The following is a 23618-nucleotide window of genomic DNA, read 5'->3' as shown; positions in this document are numbered from 1 at the left end:
AAAATAAATTATGCGGAGGACATAAAGGAAAGTGAAAAGCAATATATCACTTACATATACAGAATCCAGAGTCCTCAGAAGACTTTGACTTTAAAAGTTACAGGGTCTGATTTGGCGATATACGTGATTAAGAGACAGGGGAAGAAGAGCACAAAGGAGTGGTTAAAGATAAAGACAGAGTATTGGAAGTGCCAGATGTAATTTGGTGTGCCTAAGGAGCACTGTGGTGAAAGTTACTCAATAAACCTAAACTCCCTGTGGAGGGAGAAAAGACAGACCAATGTCACTTCTTAAAATGCCTAGAGCTATAAACTGACAGTGAGGAAAATAAATCATTAAATTTACTTACTGCAAATCTTTTCAATACAGAAGCAAATTTGCAGTGTATTCTTTATCATTAGGGGAAGTAACACTTGATTTTTTTCTCAATATTAATTCACTTATGTCCCAGACCTGTATTGGTAATAAGATGAAAATAGGTGAAAATTTTGAAAGCTACATCTTTGTGATACAAGAAATCAACTCAATAAAAAGAGCTCTGTTATTTCTTTCTGATTGCCAGAATCTTTCTGGAAAAGTCAAAAGCTTTTCATAAAGTTATCAGATACATGAAGAACTGGAATATTTGTCTAGATGCATAGTTTTATAGAACAACAAATATCTCAGCACAATTTAAAACAATGATTAGATATCATCTCACACCACAGAGACTGGCAGACATCAAAAAGAACAAGAACAATCAGTGCTGGCATGGATATGGGGAGAAATGAACTCTCATTGTTGGTGGGAGTGCCGACTGGTCCAGCCTTTTTTGGAAAACAATATGGGCATTCCTTCAAAAACTAAATATTGAGCTTCCATATGACCCCACAATATCACTTCTTGGGAATATGTCCCCAGGGTACACAGTAGAAATGACATCTGCACCTGTGTTTTTATTGAAGCACTGTTCACAATAATCAGAATCTGGAAACAACCCAAGTACCTAAGAACAGATGACTGGTTAAAGAGAATTTGGTACATCTACACAATGGAATACTATACAGCTTTCAGGAAAGATGAAGTCATGAAATTTGCTTCTAAGTGAGTGGCCATGGAGAATATCGTGCTAAGTGAAATGAGTCATAAAGAGAGGGACAGACATAGAATAACTGCACTCATTTGTGGAATATAAAATAACTTAATATGAGACTGATACCCAAGGACAGTAGACACAAGGGCCAGGCAGATTGCTTCATGATTGGTAGACTGCCTCATGGGGTGGAAGGGGGAGAAAGCAGCTGAAATAGAGAAGGGAATACTAAGTCAATGATGGTTGGAGGGATCTTTCGGGATTCAAATGTGTGCTGAAAGTAGATAAAGGACCAAATGTGATAGCCTCTCAGTACATGGATTGCAAACCATAATCCCCCAAAATATAGAGAGAGTTTGGGGTAAAATTACCTGCCATAGATGCAGAGGGAGGGCTAGGATGTGTGTGTGGGAGATACTGGGGACATTTATGGTGGAAAATATGCCCTGGTGGAGGGATGAGTGTTCAATCGTATGATGGAAACTCAAACATGAAAGCTTTGTCACTGTATCTCAGGGTGATTCAATAAAAAATATCTCAGAATGAGAAGTAATGGGTTAACAGGCATCAGGGCATCAGTTGAGAAGTAAAGGGTTAATGATGCAGATGAGGCAGAAGCTGCAGCCATGGGCCTCTGTTCAATATTCCCAGGCTCTTCAGTATTTTCAAGAATGAAAATATTGAATAATAAAAATGTTCAGACTCAGAGCTGGAAAGTAGAAAAGTTTATTGGAAAGTTGAAGAGTAATGAAAAGAAGCTCCCCAAGTGGGAAAGAACTTAGTATAGGACTTTTTAAAAATTTATTTATTTTTAATTAGTGAATCACCGTGAGGGTACAGTTACAAATTTACACATTTTTGTGCTCATATTTCCCTCATACAAAGTTCGGGAACCCATCCCTTCACCAGTGCCCATTCTCCACCACCAGTAAACCCAGCATCCCTCCTACCCTCGCCAATCCCATCTTCCCCCACCCCACCCCTCCACTGTGGCAGGGTATTCCCTTTTGTTCTCTCTCTCTAATTAGGTGTTGTGGTTTGCAATAAAGGTGTTGAGTGGCCACTGTGTTCCGTCTCTAGTCTACATTCGGGCCCGCATTACCGTTCCCCCACATGGCCTCAGACCGCATTATACTTGGTGATCCCTTCTCTGAGTTGCCCTCTCCCCAGAATGTGAGACCAGCCTCCAAGCCATGGAGTCAACCTCCTGGTCCTTATTTCTACTATTATTGGGTGTTAGTCTTCTACTCTGTTATTCTATATTCCACAGATGAGTGCAATCTTTCTATGTCTGTCTCTCTCTTTCTGACTCATTTCACTTAGCATGATACTCTCCATGCCGATCCACTTATATGCAAAATTCATGACCTCATTTTTTCTAACAGCTGCATAGTATTCCATTGTATAGAACTTAATATAGGACTTTTAAAGGCTCCTTGTTTTCCTTATAGGTTGACAAAAATTTACAAGAGATGCCAGAAAATTGCACGAATATCTAGCTGGTCTAAATCTTTCTGGGCATTTTTTCCTTATCTGAATAAAAATATTGAGGAAACTGGGAATCACAAATGAACACAGAGACCAGCCACTGACACTTCTGCCTCCCTGCATCATTTTGAGCTGAATTATTAGACGCAGATGCTGTTATTCTATACATGATATTTAGCAGCATCTCTGGTACTAAAGCACTCGCCCTTTAATAAAGACAACCAAAAGTATTTCTACAAGTGTTCTCTGTAGTGTAAAAGGATCATCCCGGTTGAGAAACCTTATTAATAATGAGTTGAGAGCAGGTGTAGGTTAGAGGTAAGAGTAGGGAAAGTCAAGATAAGAGACTATTGAGATATGAGTATTGCATGACTTTGACAGACATTATGGAAGATTTTTTTTAAGTTTCATAAATTGTGGGTTGGGGAGCATGAAGGCATGGCAAAAGTTAAGTTGGGATAGCTGGTGAGATTGTGGAGTTTTTACTGTGGGTTTGAATGGGTGCATAGTGGTAGAAGGGGTCTCTATGAAGTGAATTTAAGAGTCTGAGTAGTAAAATTTGGAAGGTAATATCTTAGTTCCTGATGTCATGGAAGAATTAATTTTAAAAAGAAGAGGTCATTCAAAATGTTGGAGAACAGGAGCTGTTGGATAATCAAAACTCAATCTGTTTTATTAGAGATTCTCAAGCATGACACCAAGTTTACACAAAAATAAAGCAGAGGTCAGAGAGTTAATAATGTGCATAAGGTGGTTGCCTTGCAGGCACCCAACCCAGACTCAATATGCAATAGAAATATGGTTCCCTAAATCCTCCAGGAGTGATCTCTAATCCCTTATCCCTGGACGCAGCCAGAAGTAAGCCCTGAATACTGCCAGGTATGCCCCCCCCAAACAAACAAAGCAAAAAAACATAGAAAAACATTAATGAAAACAAGTACCAAAAAATACATCGTGATATTTTATAGTCAGTTGAATGATTGAGGAGGAGAAGTGAAAGAAGAGAAAAAAGAATTGACATGCAGTTCTAATATGTAAGAGTTGAGGATTGTTCACTTATTTAATGCTTACTGAGTGTCATTAGTCATATTATTTTAACTTTAAAGATGGTAAATTTATACATTTTCTAATTCACTTGTACATACAACATTTTAGCATGAAAAATTTCAAATACACAGAAAAGTTGAATCAATTTTATAGTGACATACATATATCTATTCTCTGTACTCTATAAATAACATTTTATTATACTTGCCTTTTTTACATATTTATCATAAATACATTTGATTATTTGGGTGTATTTTAGAGTAAACTATAGAGATCAGTACATGTATTATCATTATTATTATTGTTTTCAGGAGGCACACTGGGTAGTCCTCAGGGTTGACATTCTAACTCTGTAAAGTTCATGTATCTTGTAGAGATCAGTAACAACTATGCCTACATAAACAAATCATGAGCTGAGTACATGATGTTTTCCAATTTAATTTGTCTTATATTATTGAAAAAAATCTGTATTCAATTTCATATATAGGAAAATAGTTCTGCATTTAAATTTTTATCCATATAGATTTTTTTTATATTTTAAGGTGTAATAAACTAAAGCCTCTTACAAGCAGTTAAATTAGATGAAACACTTGTATATAAAGCCTGGCCACAACCTGCCAATTTCTCTTCTGTGTCCTGGCTCCTAGTTTGTGGCTAAGCATATTGAAACTAAAATTATTGGTTAAATGTGTTTTTACAGTTATAGATACAATTTTCCTGAGCAAATGAAGTTGAACTTAGGCTTGAGCTTGGCTCAACTCCCAGGTGCTTTGGGGGCTACTAAATTACAAGGTGTGCTTTGGTGAACTATTGCAGTTTGCTTTCAGCTATTGGAACTGAGACTAGTTCCATAAAGAGCAAACAGTGTAGTCTTGTTGTTTTTGTTTGTTTTGGTACCGCACCTGGCTGTGCTCAGGGCTTTCTCCTGGCTCTTCCTGGAGGGGCTCAGGGAACCATATTTGGTGATGGGTTTCAAAACTGGACTGGCTCAGTGAAAGACAAATAACTGCCTTGCCTGCTATACTATTCCTCTGGCCTTCATAAAGAACTTGAGATCTAAATTAGTAAATTCTAGTTACTATTATATGACGTTGAGAAAATCTTTAAGCCTGGTGCAATTTCATAAGCTAAATTGGGATGACAATCACCTACATTTTATACCTGCACTGTGAATTTCAAATGGCCTTTATTATGTCTCAACCTTTACCCTTTGTTATTGGAGCTTTGTTAAAAAAGACCAGTTACCATCTATTGATTCACATTCAAATAATGTGTGTGTTGAAGGAAGGGGGGGCGGTGAGGTGGGGTAGGGAGGTGGGTGGGGGGTGAACCCAACAGAACAAAAACCAAACAGCAGTTTTTCTCTTTCCTTCTAAAATATTCTCTCCTTGTCTTCCTCTTCCCTGTGGAACTTGTTCCAAATATCAAAGAATAAAACAGGAAAGAAACAAATAGATCAGAACCAAGATGCTTTTTTATGGAAAACAAAAAATTAAGAATTATAGTCTCTTAAAAGATTAAAAGAAGCAGAAAATCCTAGTAATCTCTGGCAAATGGTGCTGGGCAACAGCACAGATTTTTTTTTAGAAGAGAACTGGCTTGAATAATGGGAGAAACAAAGGCTTTTCAAAGACTCAGGAATGGCTCAGAGACTGGGATATTATCCTGGCAAAGTTATTTTCTCTAAACCATTAATTCAAAAGGGCCACCTAAGGACAACTGGTCAACTTAAGTTATCAATTTTTAAGAACACAATTTGTAAATACATTAGTATTTGTTTCTATATAATGCTTTCACAGCGAACTTTCATTAGAAAAACAAAAAAATAATAGAGGTGAGAGGTTTCAAATGTTGGTTCCTGGTATGACAAAGAACATTTGTTTGCTGAATTTCAATTGTGTCATATAAAATGTAGGACTTTTTTCTTCTTTGCGCTTAAAAAATACTAACATGTTGGACAGCTATTCTGTATTTTCAAAGTGGCAAAAAATAAATTCTAATCAAAATATTATTAATACCAGTGCGGTCTTGTTTTGGGTTATTCCTGGAGATTCTCTAGATACAAAAAATGTTTAAAACAGAGGCAAGGTTTAAAATGAGGAATACATTTTAAATTGATGCCAGAATGTTAAGAACTCCTGGACAGCAAAGTTGCAAGCTCTTGTAGTAAGGCAAAAATGAAAGTTTGCTTTGAAGGGTTTGCTTAGGAAAGTAGTTTCTAGCACAACATCCAATTTCATGTATTTGTTGCAAGGGTGTTGCCTTATTGTCTTTTTTTCTTTTCATAGGCAACAATAGGGGTATGTTTAATATTAATGAGTTGGCCCTCTTGGGAGTTATAATATATGCACCCTTTTTGAATACAAATTGATTTCTATGGTAAATACAAAACACTTTTTGAAATTAACAAGTAAATAAATTCTAATCTCAGTAGTTTCTCATTTCCTTCATTTCACCATTTTGTCTAAAAACTTAAAAAATGGACTTTGAAGTGACAGTAGATGTTCTCTCATGGAGATGCAAGGTTTGCATGAGACATAAAAGCTTTCTTAAACCATATGCTCAGCAGTTACAGGAGTTCAAATGATCAATCACGAAAGAAAAGAATAATCAATTTACTTTTTTTCCGCTTAGAAGAGCCATGTTTCAGCAGGCAGGTTATAGGAAGGAAGTATGGATACTATACTACTTAGATATTACTATTCTTAAAGATATTATACTATCCTTAAAGAGGGGTTTGCTTCTCTTTAAACCAATTTCTGTCTGCATGCAAGACTTGAGGTTTTCAAATTTGGTGTGCATCTTTCCTGTTGACAATCTCTTAAACTGGGCCACGATGCATTCCCTGGGCACTGTGAGGATTGCAGCCCTTGAAATAGGGGAGAGGGTTTCAGCAAAGAGCTGAGCTGGGGCGACGGTGGCCGGCGGCGAGCCAGGTCACAGAGGCGTCCTGCGCAGTCATTGGCAGGAGCCGCGCGCCGCACTGAGCGTGAGCGCGCCCAGTCGGGCCCGGGCCGCAGCCGCAGCCGCCGCGGGAGTTGCGGCGCCTTCTGCAAAGCGGAGGCAGATGTGAGCAAGGCCAGCCCGGCGCCTTCTCCTGCCTGCAGCTCGCCGGGCCGCCTGACTAGCCGGGAGCTTTCCTCAGGCCGGGCAAAGGGCAGCGGAGGACCAGCATGGCCTGAGTGCCAGACGCGGCAGCGCAGCAGCGGGATTGCGACATGGGGAATCAGGAGGGCAGACTGAAACGGAGCGCAGGTGATTCCTCACACGAAGGTGGCGGCTCTGAGGATGCTGTTGGGCCCAGAGATGCGGAAACCACAAAGAAGGGGATTGGGGGCAAGAAGGCGCTGGGCAAGCACAGCAAGGGGGGTGGGGGCTGCGGCGGGGAGCAGGGCAAGAAGAAGAGTAAGTCAGACTCGAGAGCTTCGGTGTTTTCCAACCTACGGATCAGGAAAAATCTGTCCAAAGGGAAAGGCTCCGGCGGCTCCCGTGAAGATGTGCTGGACTCCCAGGCCCTACAGACCGGGGAGCTGGACAGCGCCCACTCCGTGGTCACCAAAACACCGGATCTCAGCCTCTCGGATGTCGAGTGTGTCGACCCCTTTGAGGTCACTCGTCCAGGTGGCCCTGGACTGGCCGGTGCAGGGGTCGGCAGCCAGGCGGTTGCTGAGGGCTTGGAAACGGCCGTGGGGGCGCAGGATGGACAAAGGACCAGTTCGGGATCAGACACGGACATCTATAGCTTTCACTCGGCTACGGAGCAAGAGGATTTGCTTTCAGATATCCAGCAGGCGATCCGATTGCAGCAGCAGCAGCTCCTGGGCTCCGAGGAGCCGTCAGCGCCTCCCAACCTCGTCTCTCCACAGCCCGGAGCTTTCCTGGGCCTGGGTGGATTCCTGCAAGGGCCGAGCGCCTTGGCCCGCGGGAGCCGGGGAAGCCCCGACACCGAACAGGCGCTGTCGGCGCTCTCGGACCTGCCTGAGATCCGGGCTGCGGAGCCCTCCGTGCCCCAGCAGCAGCCGGCCTCGGGCTGCGCTCTCACGGCCGCGGCGCCTGGCCTGCCCGGGGCTCAGCCCCCCGTCGCGGACTCGTCCTGGTCCAGCGCCTTTCAGTTCCCCGAGCCGGGGTCAGGAGTCGGCACGACCGGGACCCCAGCGTCAGGGCCTGAGGACACGGATGAGGAAGACGAGGATGCCTTTGAAGACGCACCCCGAGGGTCTCCAGGGGAAGAGTGGGGCCTGGAGCCGGCAGAGGCGCTGCAGAGGCCGGAGGAAGAGCCGGAGGAGGGGACGCTGCAGTCCCGCGCCCCCGCCGCCGCCGCCGCCGCCGCCGCCTCCTCGCCCGGCCCGCGGGGCTTCAAACCCTACCCGCTCATCACCCCCTGCTACATCAAGACCACCACCCGGCAGCTCAGCTCGCCTAACCACTCTCCGTCGCAGTCCCCCAACCAGAGCCCCCAGATCCAGAGGCGGCTGGAGTCTTCGCTGAGCCGGGGGCCCAGGGCCGCCCTCGCCTCCGGAGTGGCCCCCGCCGCCGCCAGGAAGCACGCCGAGGATGGTGGCTTCGCGGGCGGCCTCAGCCGCTCCGCCGACTGGACCGAGGAGCTGGGCTCCCACGCGCCGCGTGCCGGGGGCTCCGCTCACCTGCTGGAGCGCGCCGGGGATCGTGGCGGGAGGGCGAGCCCCGACGTGGCAGCTAAAGCACCTGGGGCTCAGGAGGTTCCCGAGGGCTTCCAGAACGTGTTCACAGGTGAGCTGCCAGGGCGCCGCCCCCTCAGCCCCTCCCCCCACCCTGCCTTAGTTTCTCCTCCGTGGCCTCTCCAGACCTCGGTATCTCTCTTAGTGGCACCTCCCAGACCTCCTAGGAAATCCTTTCACTCCCTGTTCACCTAATTAGTGAAATCCCGTTTTCCTAAAGGGAACGACTCAGGTTTGTCTCTCCCAGATTTCCTCAAGAAAGGATCTCTGTCCATTTCTCCAAAACTTTTGCTCTTCACCAGGCTGAGGGTCGTGCTGGGAGCCTCTACTTTGAATTTGCTTCCCATCGTTAGCCAGGTTATTCTCTTCCTCATCCCCACAGCTTTAAATAGAAGACGAGATTGCTCATGATCAGTTGATAAAGATGGTTTCTTGAGAAATAATTTATTCCAGTACTAGTCAAACGTGGCCTCTGACTGATCTAATGTAAGTGTGTATGTTCTATGTAGTTTCTGTCTTGCGACAGTCTGGGAAGACTGCTTAGTGAAGTTAAGTGGTCACTCCTTTCTGCTGACTCAAGCAAATCTGATATATACTCAATAAATAATGAAGTAAGTTATTAGAGTTTTTATTTGTCTTCACAGGCCAATCAAAATAGGATATAGCTTGGTGTTAGTGTGGTGAAGTGTTCCAAAGTGCATGTCTTGTTAGAGACAAAATGAGCATGGTAAAGCAATTTATGGTGGCAAATATCTAGTAAGAATGAGATTATCCTTTTTCATAGACCTTACCATTAGAACTCACTGGTAGATGATAGTTTTTGTTTCATGTTTATTGAATTCAGCTCTTAAATATAAATGAAATGTGGCCTATAAGAATTTAGTTAGGGGCCGGAGCGATAGCACAGTGGGTAGGGCGTTTGCCTTGCACGCGGCCGACCCGGGTTCAATCCCCGGCATCCCATATGGTCCCCCAAGCACCGCCAGGAGTAATTCCTGAGTGCAAAGCCAGGAGTAACCCCTGAGCATCACTGGGTGTGACCCAAAAAGCAAAAAAAAAAAAAAAAAAGAATTTAGTTAGTAGCAAAAATTGAAAGATTATATAGTGGTAAGTTTGTGATATATATGCATACATATACATACAAATATATCTGTATATATATACATATATATATATATGCTTTTTGGGTTACACTTGGCAATGCTCAGGAATTTTTGGCTCTGCACTCAGGACTCATTCCTGTTGGGGCTCAGATAGAACCAAATAGAACCAGGTTAGCTACATGCAATGCAAAAATCCTACCAGCTGTACTATAGTACTATAGATCCAGTCCCTGTGATAAGTATTTGACTAATGAAAACTTTCAAATGGAATTGAAAGTGTTTAATCTTCTGTTACTTTAATAAATAGGTCATCTATACAAATTACTTGATGCACTTCTCAATGAGCATGACTTTCTTAGTTGGCTAAGTGCTGTTGTGTTTTGATAGTTATTTTTTAACTACATTTTAATTTTCATCTATGAGCTGTAGTTTTTTTCAGTTGTTGATTCTGATAATCAAAAGTAGCCTCTTCTATTCATTTTACATGCTTTCTCGTTTTTCTCTTATTCTTCTCTCTGTTTATTGCATTAGTTAAAAAGTTATATAGTTTTCTACTCATTAGATAAATTACCAAAAAAGCATAAAAACAAAACTAAAGTCCCAATGTTTAGAGGACTCCCCAAAGATAGTTTTTGAAAGAAGATTAGAGAATTTTTGAGTTAATTTTTTGTGAATTTGATGTTGGCAAAAGAAAATCACATATTTTCTCTGTAACATTCTTTTTCTAAAAATTATTTAGACAACATTAATTTCATATTAATGATTGCTCTTCCTACATGCATTAAACTTTGAAATACATTTAAGAAATACATGTATACATGTACAGATATGTATATGTATACAAAATACATATATAATAAGCCACACATACATATATAATATCAGGTGGCCATATTACTTCAAACACTGTGACAGATGAAGGAAAGACAAAAATCTGGACTAAGAAGTAGCCTTTACCTTGCTTCTAAAATCATCAAGAATGTAGTGATGGGGCTGGAGCAATAGCACAGCAGATAGGGCGTTTGCCTTGCATGTGGCCGACCCGGGTTCGAATCTCAGCATCCCATATGGTCCCCCGAGTACCGCCAGGAGTAATTTCTGAGTGTATGAGCCAGGAGTGACCCCTGTGCATTGCCGGGTGTGACCCAAAAATAAAAAAAAAATGTAGTGACATCTATTTGGTGGGGCCTGGGATGGTGGTGTTGTGGGAAGTGCTAATGATTATAGGACCCTAATGAGGCCTAAGTTTTATTTTCTTAAGAAAAAAGAAGTGTGTTCTTGGAACTTGCATTTCATTTTTATTTGTTTATTGTTTTTAACTTTCAAATTTAGGACGCTTAAAGGAATCACATTCAGGAACTACCTAGGTTTTATTGTTCTTTCCAACAAAGTAATAAAAAAAATTGGAAGAGCTTATGGCTACACAGAATAAAATTGCTACACAGCATACAATATGGACACTAACCTTTTCTATTTGATGGTATTGGGTGGTTGGCTATACGATTTTCGGTGTCTAGGAGAAGTTTCTGTAGCAACTTCCATATATTTATATCACATACTCAGAAAAAGCAAAGTGAATTTAAACAAGCCTTGTAACTGTGGTCAGGTAATCGAGTTTGATCGGAGTTGAAATAACTTTCCCAAGGTCATATTATGATTTAGTTAGAGGTAGAGCCAAAAATAGAAGCTGGATTTACTGATTTATGTTTGAAAATCCTTGCTTAGTACTCATTTTGGATGTTCAATGTACTCAGTAAAAACAGTTGTTAAAATATTATAGCATGTGAGGGCTTAATGTACAGATTTTTTTAGTTTCTGTTTTTAATAAGGTAAGTTTTATTCCTTGTTGAACACCTCACTTTCTTTGGGCTACAAGAAGGCTGATTACTGAAGAGAATGAATCAGATTTTCCTTAGGCAGCTTTCATGGAAGTTTCACTCATGATGTAAGAGAAAATCCAAATGGACACATACCCCTATTTCTCAGCTGTTGTCTCTTTTATTGTCATCTGGCATCACATTCAGTTTTTATCATTCTTTACTATTTTATCCGTGCCTTGGAAATTAACCAGAGGACCAGGGCTCTCTAGCATTGTCCTTAGGGAAATTGGTTTTAACCTTTATTTTGCATGTCTTTGCTGGCTGGCTGCTTTTGATGCAGGTGATCATTATCTCTATTACATTACAATCTCCCTATAAGATTACATAATCATTTATTTTTAAACCATAAAATCATAGAATGAGGCTTGTTAACTTTGTTGGAAGTAACAGATGTTATTTGCTTTTTATTGCCTTCCAAATATAGGGAGAAAATTCAAGTGAAAAGATATCCTCTCAGTTCTCCAGGAGTGATCCTTGAGCATAGAAGTGTTTGTAAACTTGATAGACATGCTGGAAAGGCCATCAATTGAGAGACAAGATAACTGGTTGAGAAAAAAACTTTATTAGAAATAAGCTGTCTGTGGGCTGGAGAGAGAATACTGTGGGTAGGAAACTTATACCTTGCACATGGCTGACCCAGGTTGAATCCACTGTATCACAGATGGTCCCCCCAAGTCCTTCCAGAACTTATCTTAGCATAGAGCCAGGAGTAAGTCTTGAGATCTGGCAGGTGTGGCCACAAAACAAAGGCAAGCAAGGAAACAAATAAACAAAATATAAGCTGGCAGTTTAGAATCTGTTGGATACATGTCCTTGGAGAATCATCTTCCCTGTTTGGACACAACTTAGTTTTAATATGGAAAAAGCACAATAGAAAGTCCATTTTAATTTTTTAATCTGTATATTATTATAATTTGGGCAATAGGGTCACAATACCATTCAAGTTGTGTTATGGATATATAAAGTTACTTCACACCCCTGCATGATCCCCCACCCCCACCCCATAAACACATGCCGCTATTATCTCCAGTCCAGTGTTCTTTCTCCCTAGTCATCCCCCATTATTTGTTGAGTATGCCAGTTATAGTTTTAGGGTGCAACATTACCTTCCTCAACACTGCCTAAGGAAGAGTTTTTATATTTTATGCTTATTTTTGGTCTTGGGGACATACCTTGAGGTACTCAGTCCTTACCCTGTGCTTAGGGGACCATATGTGGTGCCAGAAATCAAATCAAATTCAGCCACATGCAAGTCAAGCTCCTTACCTGTTGTACTATCTCTCTGGTGTGAAAATAGTTTTAGAAGGAGCAGGAGGTAGACTAGTGGGTCCCTGTGGTGATCAATAAATGCTCTATAGGCTAGTCCTTTGAGGCATGATGGTTCATCTTACAAGCCATCTTCTCGTGTGGGGCTCTGGGAGAAGACAACATTGGAGACGTTATTTGAGTTCTCAGTAATCCTTCCAAGTTTGCTGTTTCTTAATTTTTGAATCCAGCTCTTAATATCTTTTGGACTGGTTTCAGTTTCTTTTTTGATTTACTTACAACATATATAATGATGTATATGAAACACAATGCATAGTTACTCTGTGTTATTTAAATTGCCAATTTACATACACAGAGAGGGAAAGAAAAATATATATCATGTCGATAACTATGATGTACAATGTACTATGATGATAGTGTACATTGAGAAGTCTTTCAATATGCTTCCCTCTTTTAGTGTCCCACAGATTTCTTGTAAAACTGGGGGCAATTGTTTTTTTTAGATACTCTGGCTTTTTCAGATTGCAAAAATGAGTGCAATCTTTCTGGGAAGATAATTTCTCAATTTTTTATCCTAATCCTGAGCATCTATAGAAGTGATAATCCTAGGAGTTAACTTTCTCCTAATAATCTACATTTTTAGAGATTTCTTTACAATTGGAATTTAAGAAAAAAAATTTATAAGAAAATGTCTTTTTATAAGATAAAATATAAATATATATATATATAGATCCTTTTGATCAATAGTTAATTGATGCTGAAAGGAGAATTGGACTAATTGGACTGCAGTAATCTGATGTGATTAGGACCTTATACATGATAGATGGTATATATGTCCTGGAGGTAGAGGACAGTCCCTCCAGGAGGTTCTCTTAGTGCTTTGGTCCAAAGGGCCTCACCTGGCATTGCTTGAGGGGCCATGGAGATATTCAGGATTATACCTAGGACCTTGTACAATCAAGGAAGGAATGTGGTCTACGGCTTGAGCCATATCCCTGGCCTCTGGTTGATCTGCTTTATGAAAAATATATGGAAAGGAAAGTGTTATTGTATAGTCTGTGAAACAAAGATTTAGAATATATAGAGTCTTTCTAGGATAGGTGAAAATATGTAATGAGCAAGTCATTTGGATTCATTATCTACAGTGCAAACCTCCTATTCATTTATAGCGTCTGTCCCTCTCAAATTGTCCAATAAAAGTAGTAATAATTCTCTTATTTCAACACTATTTAGTATAGTGTTTTTTAATACCTTTTCAACATTCCCCACCATTATATATACTTACTTAAATAATTTTTTGTGTCTATTACATTCTATTTAGAATTTGACATTGGCATTATAAATTTCTTTGTAACTAGAAGAATGAAAGGTTTTCAGAATTCCTGTTTTTTCCTTTAAACAGGTTTTATGGGCCTTAAACAGGGACTGTTTGTTTAAACCCATTAAGAGAAAATGGACTAGAATAGAATTATTTCAGGATTCCAAATGAATGCATTGAATATTCTGTAGAAAGTTTTATAAGGAGCTCTCTTAATTATTAATATGTACATCGCCATTTTTAAAGAATAAACAATGGACTAAAAATAGGTAATTTTAAAACATTTTTTTGAATTTTATTGAATCACTATGAGATAATTGCAAGCTTTCATGTTGGGTTACAATCTCACAATGATCAAACACCCATCCCTCCACCAGTGCACATTCCCCACCACCAATATCCCGGGTATACCCCCCTTTCCCACCCTCCCCCTGCCTCTAAGGCAGAAAATATTTCCCATACTCTCTCTCTCTCTCCTTTTGGGCATTATAGCTTGCAACACAGACACTGAGAGGTCATCATGTTTGGTCCATTACCTACTTTGGGCATGCATCTCCTACCCCAAATGGTTCCTCCAGCCATCATTTTCTTAGTGATCCCTTCTCTATTCCATCTGCCTTCTCCCCTCTGCTCATGAAGCAGGTTTCCAGCTATGGGGAAATCCCCCTGGCCCTTGTATCTACTGTCTTTGGGTGTCAGCCTCATGTGATGAAAATAGGTAATCTTTTACAACTGTTTGCTAATTTTATATTTGTAGAGGCTTGTCTCCCTTCCCCCACCACACCCACTTTTAAAGCTGCAGGCCAATGTATTACTTCTTGGGGAGGAAAAATATGGGAATTCTCTATGGGAGTTGTTATATTTTGCAGGGACCTTGAATGCTCTGCAAATTCTGTCTAATTCTATCTAACTATCCTTGAAGTGCTATTTTGGCCTTTGAGTGGGTAAAATGTTTGGACAGACTCCCGGCATTATATTTCAAGATATAAGATTTGATCTGTCTGTTCTAATTTTAGAAAAATCCTAAAGGATGTTAACTGTTTAATCCCACAGTTTAGGTGGGAAATTTTTGGGCAGAAAATATGATTTTAGAGAAAAAGTTATCCTGAAAGTATTTTATCTTGAACTTGGATTATTAATTGTTTTGTAATTTTTTCTTTATTAAACACCATGGTTTACAAAGTTGTTCATAACACAATTGTTATGGGCATTCAGTGTTCCAGCACAATCCCACAACCAGAGTGATCTCCCCTCTACCATTCTCCCATTTCCCCAGCCAAACCCCAAGCCTTAGTAGGCACACAATCATTTATTTTCTTTTGCTTGTAACAACTAAATGGCAAATGGAATTGTCAAGAATACTTCAGTAAGAAAAAATTTGTCAAAACCGTTTTGTCTCATCACCAGGCAATTAAGTCCTTATCTGTGGAATTACTAGCTATTTGTTGCTAGTTGACCTTTCTGTGTTACTGGTTTTGTTTATTGAATTTAGTTGGCTTCTCTTTTACTTTCCCATTGAATTGGTGTGCTTCTACTGGGATGTGAGTATTGTAAAATTTGCTTGGCCTCGTGGTCTAGAAACTTCAGGATCTGTGTAAGTGGGCTGGTGGGTGAGTGGACATGGCAGCTGATGTGGGATGTGGGTGTGCCTGCCTGGGCTTCTGGAAGTACAGGAGTGATGGTCGGGGAATGCTTCCCAACCCCACTCTGAGAAAACCCCAGAGTTAGCTTGAAAAACCCTTGTGCCTGAATTTTTCGAGGTTTGCTATTTCTGCAGAGATTAGTCATAAGGCAGTGGAGTTGGACCATTGGTTTGTTGTCAGCTGTGGGATGTGAGTGCAGCTGCTAGGGCTTCAGCAGGGTAGGGACTCGGCACACAGCTCTCCCAAGGGCACCCTAAAGTTTTCAGTTGAGAGACTGGTATATCCATGAATTTTAGCAGCTTGCCTTTTCTTTCAGGAATTTAGTCCTGAATCTGTAGAGCAGGACCAGTGAGTGTGTTTACATAGCAGCAGCTGTTAATTTGGATTTTTTTTCTAAGGAACCTCAGTTGATTATGCTAGTACAATAATCTTTCTTTTTTTTCTACTAAATCTTTTTCTTATTTTATTTTGGTGGGCTTAGTGGTACTCTGTGCCAGTGTCCCATAGTGCTGGGGGCATTGATGGCATGGGATGAGGAGATCAGACCAAGGCTTCACACATGCGAGGCAGCTACTTTACCCCACAAGCCACATAGTGACCCCAAAGTTCTCTATTCTTAATATCTCGTGAATATGTCTTCTATTTTCTGTTTTCATTACTCCACTCTGGTTGAGATCATCCCAACACTGAGATCCTAAATTTCTCCCTGTCTGCACTGTGGCTATTCTCAAATATTTTGCACAAGTTTGCACAAGGTAAGAGAACAAACTATTTAAAACTATTGCTCTGATCCTTGGCCCTAGATAGAAGATATAGGAAGTAGAGAAATGGGGCGGGGGAGTAATAAGAGGCAGTCTGGAGGCAACACAGAGACAAGAATCAGGGGCTGTGGACACACTGGTGGTATAGAGTTGTGGTATCTGTATATCTAAAGTACTAAAGTCAGCATAACTATAAACATGGGACCCAAACTATAGGAATTAAATTTAAAAACATGCCTGTAAAACTGGCAGACTGTGGGGAGCAGAGGAATCCTGGGGTGGTTGGTTGAAGGATATGACAGCAGAGGTGGGATTAGAATTAGAACATTGAATGCTTGAAATTCTGTTTTTGACAGCTTTGTAAATCATGGCACATAAATTAAAAATTAAAAAATAATTGGTGAGGCGCAACGTGTGAGATATAATAAAATATATTATTCATTTAAAAATAAGAGTAAATCATATTTTGATTTAAATGCATATTAAATTATTTAAATGAATATTAAATAACAATTGTTTTATTAAATCATTAATATGCATTTGGTAATTTATACATAATTATGCACTGCTTTTATATTAATGCAATATGCATTAAACTACATATTAATATTTCTTTCATTTTATTTGGTTTTGAGTTATACCCAGCGATTCTCAGGGGTTATTTCTTGGATCTGTACTCAGAAATTACTCCTGGCAGTGCTCTAGGGACCATAAGGGAATCAGGGGGTCAAACCTGGGTCAGCCACGTGCAGAGCTAGTGCCCTACCCACTCTGTTATCTTTCTCATGCTATATATTCATTTTTTAATAGTTTGTTATTTTGCTCTCTCCGTGTTGCTATCTCTAGCCTTCACTTTGGCCTAACACTTCAGTGATTCTTCAGATACCTCATGTTTTCTATAGTTTTAGGTATTGACACCCTATCCCTGATCTTCAGGTAAACAAAAGTATGTTTACTTATATTCCTCAGTTCATGGCACTTTGCCATCCTTTGTGCAAGGCAAACTCTTCATTTTGTTTTTTGTTTGTTTGTTTATTTTTGGGTCACACCCAGCGATGCTCAGAAGTTACTCCTGGCTCTGTACTCAGGAATTACTCATGGGGGTCTCAGGGAACCATATGGGATGCTAGAAACCGAATCCTGGCCGGCTGCATGCAAGACAAACGCCCTACCCGCTGCACTGTCGCTCCAGCCCTTTCATTTCCTTTTTGTATTTCTCCTTGTGTTTTCATTTTCTAGTCTCATTCCCTCAGGTACATAGGGAATGCTGTTTTGGTGTGTGTACTTCATTAATATATTTTAAATTGTACTTCCCTTCCCTTTCCTTTCCTTCTTTAAAAATATTTGGTTTTGGGGGGCGGCAGGGTGTTTCTCCCAGTGATGCTCTGGGGCATATGTGCCAGAGACTGAATCTGGAATGTTTTCATGCAACACCAGTGCCCCATCCTATTGAGCTGTCTCTCTAATCTTCTTTCCTCTCTTGTTTGTCATTTTAGTGTTGAGGGTGGCTTGGTTACACAGCTTGTACACACTTGGTTGTTACGTTTTAGGGGTTGTACCTGTGCTCCGCTCAGTGACGTGGAGCTCTGCGCAGGGATCAAGCTTACGCACTCATATATGCAGGATATGCTTCACCACTGAGCATATTGTAACTCTTGGCCTTCTCTTTCACCAGGAATTTTTTTTTCTCCTCTCAAGAAATTCTCAGGGAGGACTGGCAGGAACTCTGCTAAGGCTCTGCTTGGTACTCAGGCTCAGCTCTGCAGTGCTGTTCTGCCTTGCTGCTGCTGGGAACACCAGGGTAACACCTGTGGTGCTTATAGGTCCATGTGTCTTGAGGACAGAGCCTCTAGATGAAAGGCATGTGCTGCAATCCTCTTAACGACCCCTGTTTTTTATTTATTTTATTTTATTTTTTATTTTTTTTAATTTTGGGTCACACCCAGCAATGCACAGGGGTCACTCCTGGCTCATGCACTCAGGAATCACCCCTGGCGGTGCTCAGGGGACCACATGGGATGCTGGGATTTGAACCCGGGTCGGCCACGTGCAAGGCAAACGCCCTACCCTCTGTGCTATTACTCTAGCCCCCTGGTTTTTATTTTTATTGAACAACTTTTTGGGGAAATCTATAAGTATTTCTAAATGAATATTTATTGAATACATTGTTGCTTGCTGCTGTATCATACTCCAAAGAGTGAGAATGCTTCTAGTTCATATAACACCAGAGGGCACTATTCACCTTTTATTGTATAGGAATAATATCCTAGAGTTGCTTGATGTAGTGATTTCATTTGAAGATTCCTTCCATTTTATTTGAAAATCTAGATTTACATTCTTTGCCATTTTCGACAACATTCTAATGAATATTTCAGTATGGTGTTTTGTGTAAGAAATTCTCTGGGCTATGTAATCAACAATGAGATTGCTATATAGAAATGTACTGATTTATTTATTTTTATTTTTATTATTTTTAATAATAAATTTATTTATTTTTAATTAATGAATCACCATGAGGGTACAGTTATGGATTTATACACATCTGTGCTTATGCTTCCCCCATACAAAGTTCGGGAACCCATCCCTTCACCAGTGCCCATACTCCACCACCAGTAAACCCAGCATCCCTCCCATCCTCCCCAATCCCATCTCCCCCCACCCCACCCTGTCACTGTGGCAGGGCATTCCCTTATGTTCTCTCCCTCTAATTAGCTGTTGTGGTTTGCAATAAAGGTGTTGAGTGGCCACTGTGCTCAGTCTCTAGCCCTCATTCAGCCCACAACTCCCTTCTCCCACATGGCCTTCGACTACATTATAGTTGGTGATCCCTTCTCTGAGTTGCCCTTTCCCCAGAATGTGAGGCCAGCCTCCTAGCCATGGAGTCAACCTCCTGGTAGTTGTTACTACAATTCTTGGGTGTTAGTCTCCCACTCTGTTATTCTATATGTCATAGATGAGTGCAATCTTTCTATGTCTGTCTCTCTCTTTCTGACTCATTTCACTTAGCATGAAACTTTTCATGCCGATCCACTTAAATAAAAAATTTGTGACCTCCTTTTTTCTAACAGCTGCATAGTATTCCATTGTATAGATGTACCAAAGTTTCCCCAACCAGTCATCCGTTCTAGGGCATTCGTGTTTTTTCCAGATTCTGGCTATTGTAAACAGTGCTGCGATGAACATACATGTGCAGATGCCATTTCGATTATACTTTTTTGCCTCTCTGGGATATATTCCCAGCAGTGGTATTGCTGGGTCAAATGGGAGCTCAATTTCTAATTTTTTGAGAATCGTCCATATTGTTTTCCAGGAGGGCTGAACCAGTCGGCATTCCCACCAGCAGTGTAGAAGGGTCCCTTTCTCCCCACATCCTCTCCAACAGCGGTTGCTTTTGTTCTTTTGGATGTGCGCTAGTCTCTGTGGTGTGAGGTGGTATCTCATGGTTGTTTTGATCTGCATCTCTCTGATGATTAGTGATGCAGAGCACTTTTTCATGTGCCTTTTGGCCATTCATATTTCTTCCTTGGTAAAGTTTCTGTTCATTTCTTCACCCCATTTTTTGATGGGGTTGGATGTTTTCTTCTTGTAGAGTTCAACCAGTGCTTTATATACCATTGATATCAACCCCTTATCTGATGGGTATTGTGTAAATATCCTTTCCCATTCTGTGGATAGTCTTTGTATTCTGGTCACTGTATCTTTTGCGGTGCAGAAGCTTTTTAGTTTAATGTAGTCCCATTTGTTGATCTCTGTTTTCACCAGATTGCTTAGTTCCGTATCACATTTGAAGATACCTTTATCTTCAATATCGTGGAGGGTTTTGCCGACCTTGTCTTCAATGTACCTTATGGTTTGTGGTCTAATGTTGAGGTCTTTAATCCATTTTGATCTGACTTTTGTGCATGGTGTCAGGTCATGGTCTACGCCCATTTTTTTGCATGTGGTTTTCCAGTTGTGCCAGCACCATTTGTTAAAGAGGCGTTCCTTGCTCCACTTCACATCTCTTGCTCCCTTATCAAAGATTAGATGATCATACATTTGGGGTTGTGTGTAAGGGTATTCCACCCTGTTCCATTGGTCTACGGCTCTGCCTTTGTTCCAGTACCATGCTGTTTTAATTATTACTGCTCTGTAGTAAAGATCGAGGTTGGGGAGGGTGATGCCTCCCATCGTCTTTTTCCCAAGAATTGTTTTAGCTATCCTTGGACGTTTGTTGTTCCATATGAATTTTAAGATTGCTTGATCCATTTCTTTGAAGAATGTCATGGATATACTTATAGGGATCGCGTTGAATCTGTATAATGCTTTGGGGAGTATTGCCATTTTGACAACATTGATTCTCCCTATCCACGAGCAGGGTATATGTTTCCATTTCCTCATGTCCTCTTTGATTTCATGGAGTAGCGTTTTGTAGTTTTCTTTGTAGAGGTCTTTTACTTCCTTGGTTAAGCTGATTCCGAGGTACTTGATTTTCTGGGGCACGACTGTGAATGGGATTGCTTTTTTTATATCCCTTTCCTCTGCCTCATTGTTTGCATATATGAAGGCCATGGATTTTTGGGTATTGATTTTGTAGCCTGCAACTTTACTGTATAAGTCTATTGTTTCTAAGAGTTTCTTAGTAGAGGTTTTAGGCTTCTCTAGATATAGTATCATATCATCTGCAAATAGTGAGAGTTTGATTTCTTCCTTTCCTATCTGGATGCCCTTAATCTCTTTTTCTTGTCTAATAGATTTATTTATTTTTATTGATTGAGATTGGCTAGAGTGGTAGTACACTGGGTAGTACAATGGGTATGGCGATTACTTTGCATATGACTGACTCAAGTTCTATCCCTGGTATCACATTTGGCTCCCTAAGCCATTACAGGATTGATCCCTGCACACAAAGCCAAGAGTAAGCCCTGAGAACTACTGGGTGTGGTCCTCAAAGCTATAAATAAAGAAATAACCAGAGCATTCTGAGAATCAGGTCTTAAATTTGTGGTTGCAGAGATAGTATAGTGGACAGGGCACTTGCCTGGCATGAAGCTAACTCTGGCTCAATCTCTGACACCCGTTATTGTCCCCTGAATGCTAACAATAGTGATCCATGAGCACAGAGCCAGAAGTAAACACTGAGCACTGCTAGGTGTAGCCCCAAAACAAAATAAAAAAGCAAAAATATAAAATACTAAATTTATTACTGGATTATAAAACTATGGTACTTGTCCTAGTTGAAAGGGATCTGTCTTCACTTTCAAATAGACAAGTTAGTTTCATCTATTAAAAAATTCAATTAAAAATACAGATTTATTTAATAGGTATTGCACAATTATTTTCCAGAATGTTTTCCAATTCTATTGGTACAATAAACTTAAATGTATACAGTTTTTGAACTTTCACCAATCCAATGAGGAAAGCAATTTTTCATTCTTTTATTGTTTATTTTGTCTTTGAAAAAAGCCTTTGCAGATTTTTTCCAGTCATTTGGATTTATCTTTTAGTGAATTGCCTATTTATTTTCTGTATCTTTTTCTATAGGTTTTCTAGCTATCCACCGTTAATTCACAGAAGTGCTTTGCACATTTCTATGAACTTGATAGATTTTTCGGTAAGCTGTTTTCTGATTGTCTTTCTTTAGGTCATAGTTTAATATAAAAGTTATATTTCTATGAGTCTGAAGCAGGTTTTGTTTCAAATGTGACTTAGGTTTTATGGATTTGTGTTAGATTGAGAAGACCTGATGGAGACCTAGAACTAACTTACATTCTTTATATTTTCAGTACAGCTGAGGAACTGTCCATCTCCATTGGGGTAGTGTTAGCAGAGGTCTAGGCTCTAGGTACTAGTTTCACTATGCCCTAGTGTAGGACATGAGTACAGGTAACTGGTGTGACATTGAGTAGATTATATTTATTTTAGATTAATTTTTTTTCATTTAAAGCATTTTTTCTGACAGTTTTATTTTTTCTTTGAATTTTGATATGTTTTATAACTCTTTAAAAATGGTTAACAAAGAAATCTTAAAACTTGAACATAGGTCCTACAGGTGCTATAACAAGTTTTGGCCAATATATTAGATTAAATTTTTTGTTTATTCCTTTCATACTTTAGCTCGGATTGATTGAACTGCTTAGCTTGTTTACTTTTCTTTTCCCTTCTCACCGAGGAAAAGATTCTTGATGGAAACAGAAATTGGCATTTAAATCTGTGTAGTTTCTGTAATTAGAAGTTCATACCAAGTCACTTTTTACAATGCTTTTTCACTGTGACATTTTATTATAATTGATGTCAAGCATATTTTCCACTACTCTTCCCTAGGTTTTCAGTCAAGTGATAGAATGTGAATCCCAATTCATCCCAAAACAGTCAATTTCTTCAAAGCAATGATAAAGATACTTTATTGATGCTTGATGTTGAGGAACCAAATAGAAACGCAGCAAATTTTCACGCGTGAAGTTGAATCTATCTCAGTGAATTTTCCTGACATGGACCTTTTGTCCTCAGAGGAGGGGACCTTCTGGGAAAAAGTCTCCATCTGTGTCAAGCACAGATTCACTGCCTTCCGCTCACACTAGTGAGTAGAGGCCTTCATTCTCCTCTTCATCTGATCATGGGCTGAGATCATCTTTTCTGAAGTGTGTGTCCTGTGACTTTTTATGTATTTTGACTACTTCACCTTCTTTTCTTTAGACAATTCTAGATATCTTAACTCATATGAGTAGTCCTTTCATTGTAAATCTTGAGGAATGACTCTGAAATCGGCATATTGATTTTTTTAGGGGGTATACCCCACAGTATTGTACTGGGAGTGATTAAATCTGGGGTTCACATACATGTGCTCTAGTTCTTTGAGCTAGCGTTGGGCCCCAGAAAAATTAATTTCTATTTGATGATATCTACCTTTCTGTATTTGTTTCTTTTTTATTTTTAATTTTTATCTTCTTCTTTGAGATCCTTCCCTAAGAGGACTGGGGTCAGTGATTCTTGCTTTACCAGCCAGGTAGATGATATATTGCAAGGGCCTGAGAATGCTGTGTTGCTCAGGTTCTTTAACGCCGGGGCTCATCCCAGAGCCACACTCAGCTGTGCTTGGAGGCTTCCAGTGTTCATGCTAGGAGGACCATCAAATCTGGGTTAACTGCATGCAAAATTTGTATCCTCATACCTTAAGTATACCGCATAAGACTTGAACCTTATATTATTTCTCCAGCTCCTAGTTTCATTTTTATTTAACATAGACTATCACTATATGAGATACACAATGTATGGCATCTCTGTATTTCATTTTTTATCTTTTTTTATTGAGCATAGACTATCAGTGTATGAGATAAACAATGTATGGTATCACTGATGTCATA

The 23618-nt window shown here is 40.1% G+C and overlaps 1 protein-coding gene across 1 annotated transcript in view; it reads left to right on the top strand.

The window, feature by feature from the left end:
- Positions 1–6467: 6467 nt before the first annotated feature.
- The window catches only part of FMN2 (formin 2), a 330212-nt gene continuing 313061 nt past the window's right edge, over positions 6468–23618 (top strand). The window contains exon 1 of the mRNA XM_055146884.1: positions 6468–8356. Coding sequence (XP_055002859.1) covers positions 6826–8356 — 1531 coding nt within the window. The 5' untranslated portion in view covers positions 6468–6825. The remainder of the gene's footprint in view (positions 8357–23618) is intronic.

This window comes from Sorex araneus, chromosome 9 (assembly GCF_027595985.1).
Source record: "Sorex araneus isolate mSorAra2 chromosome 9, mSorAra2.pri, whole genome shotgun sequence".
In the NCBI taxonomy this organism is placed as follows: Eukaryota; Metazoa; Chordata; class Mammalia; order Eulipotyphla; family Soricidae; genus Sorex; species Sorex araneus.
The sequence above is the reverse complement of the archived record's forward strand: the minus strand, read 5'-3'. Positions and strand labels throughout refer to the sequence as shown.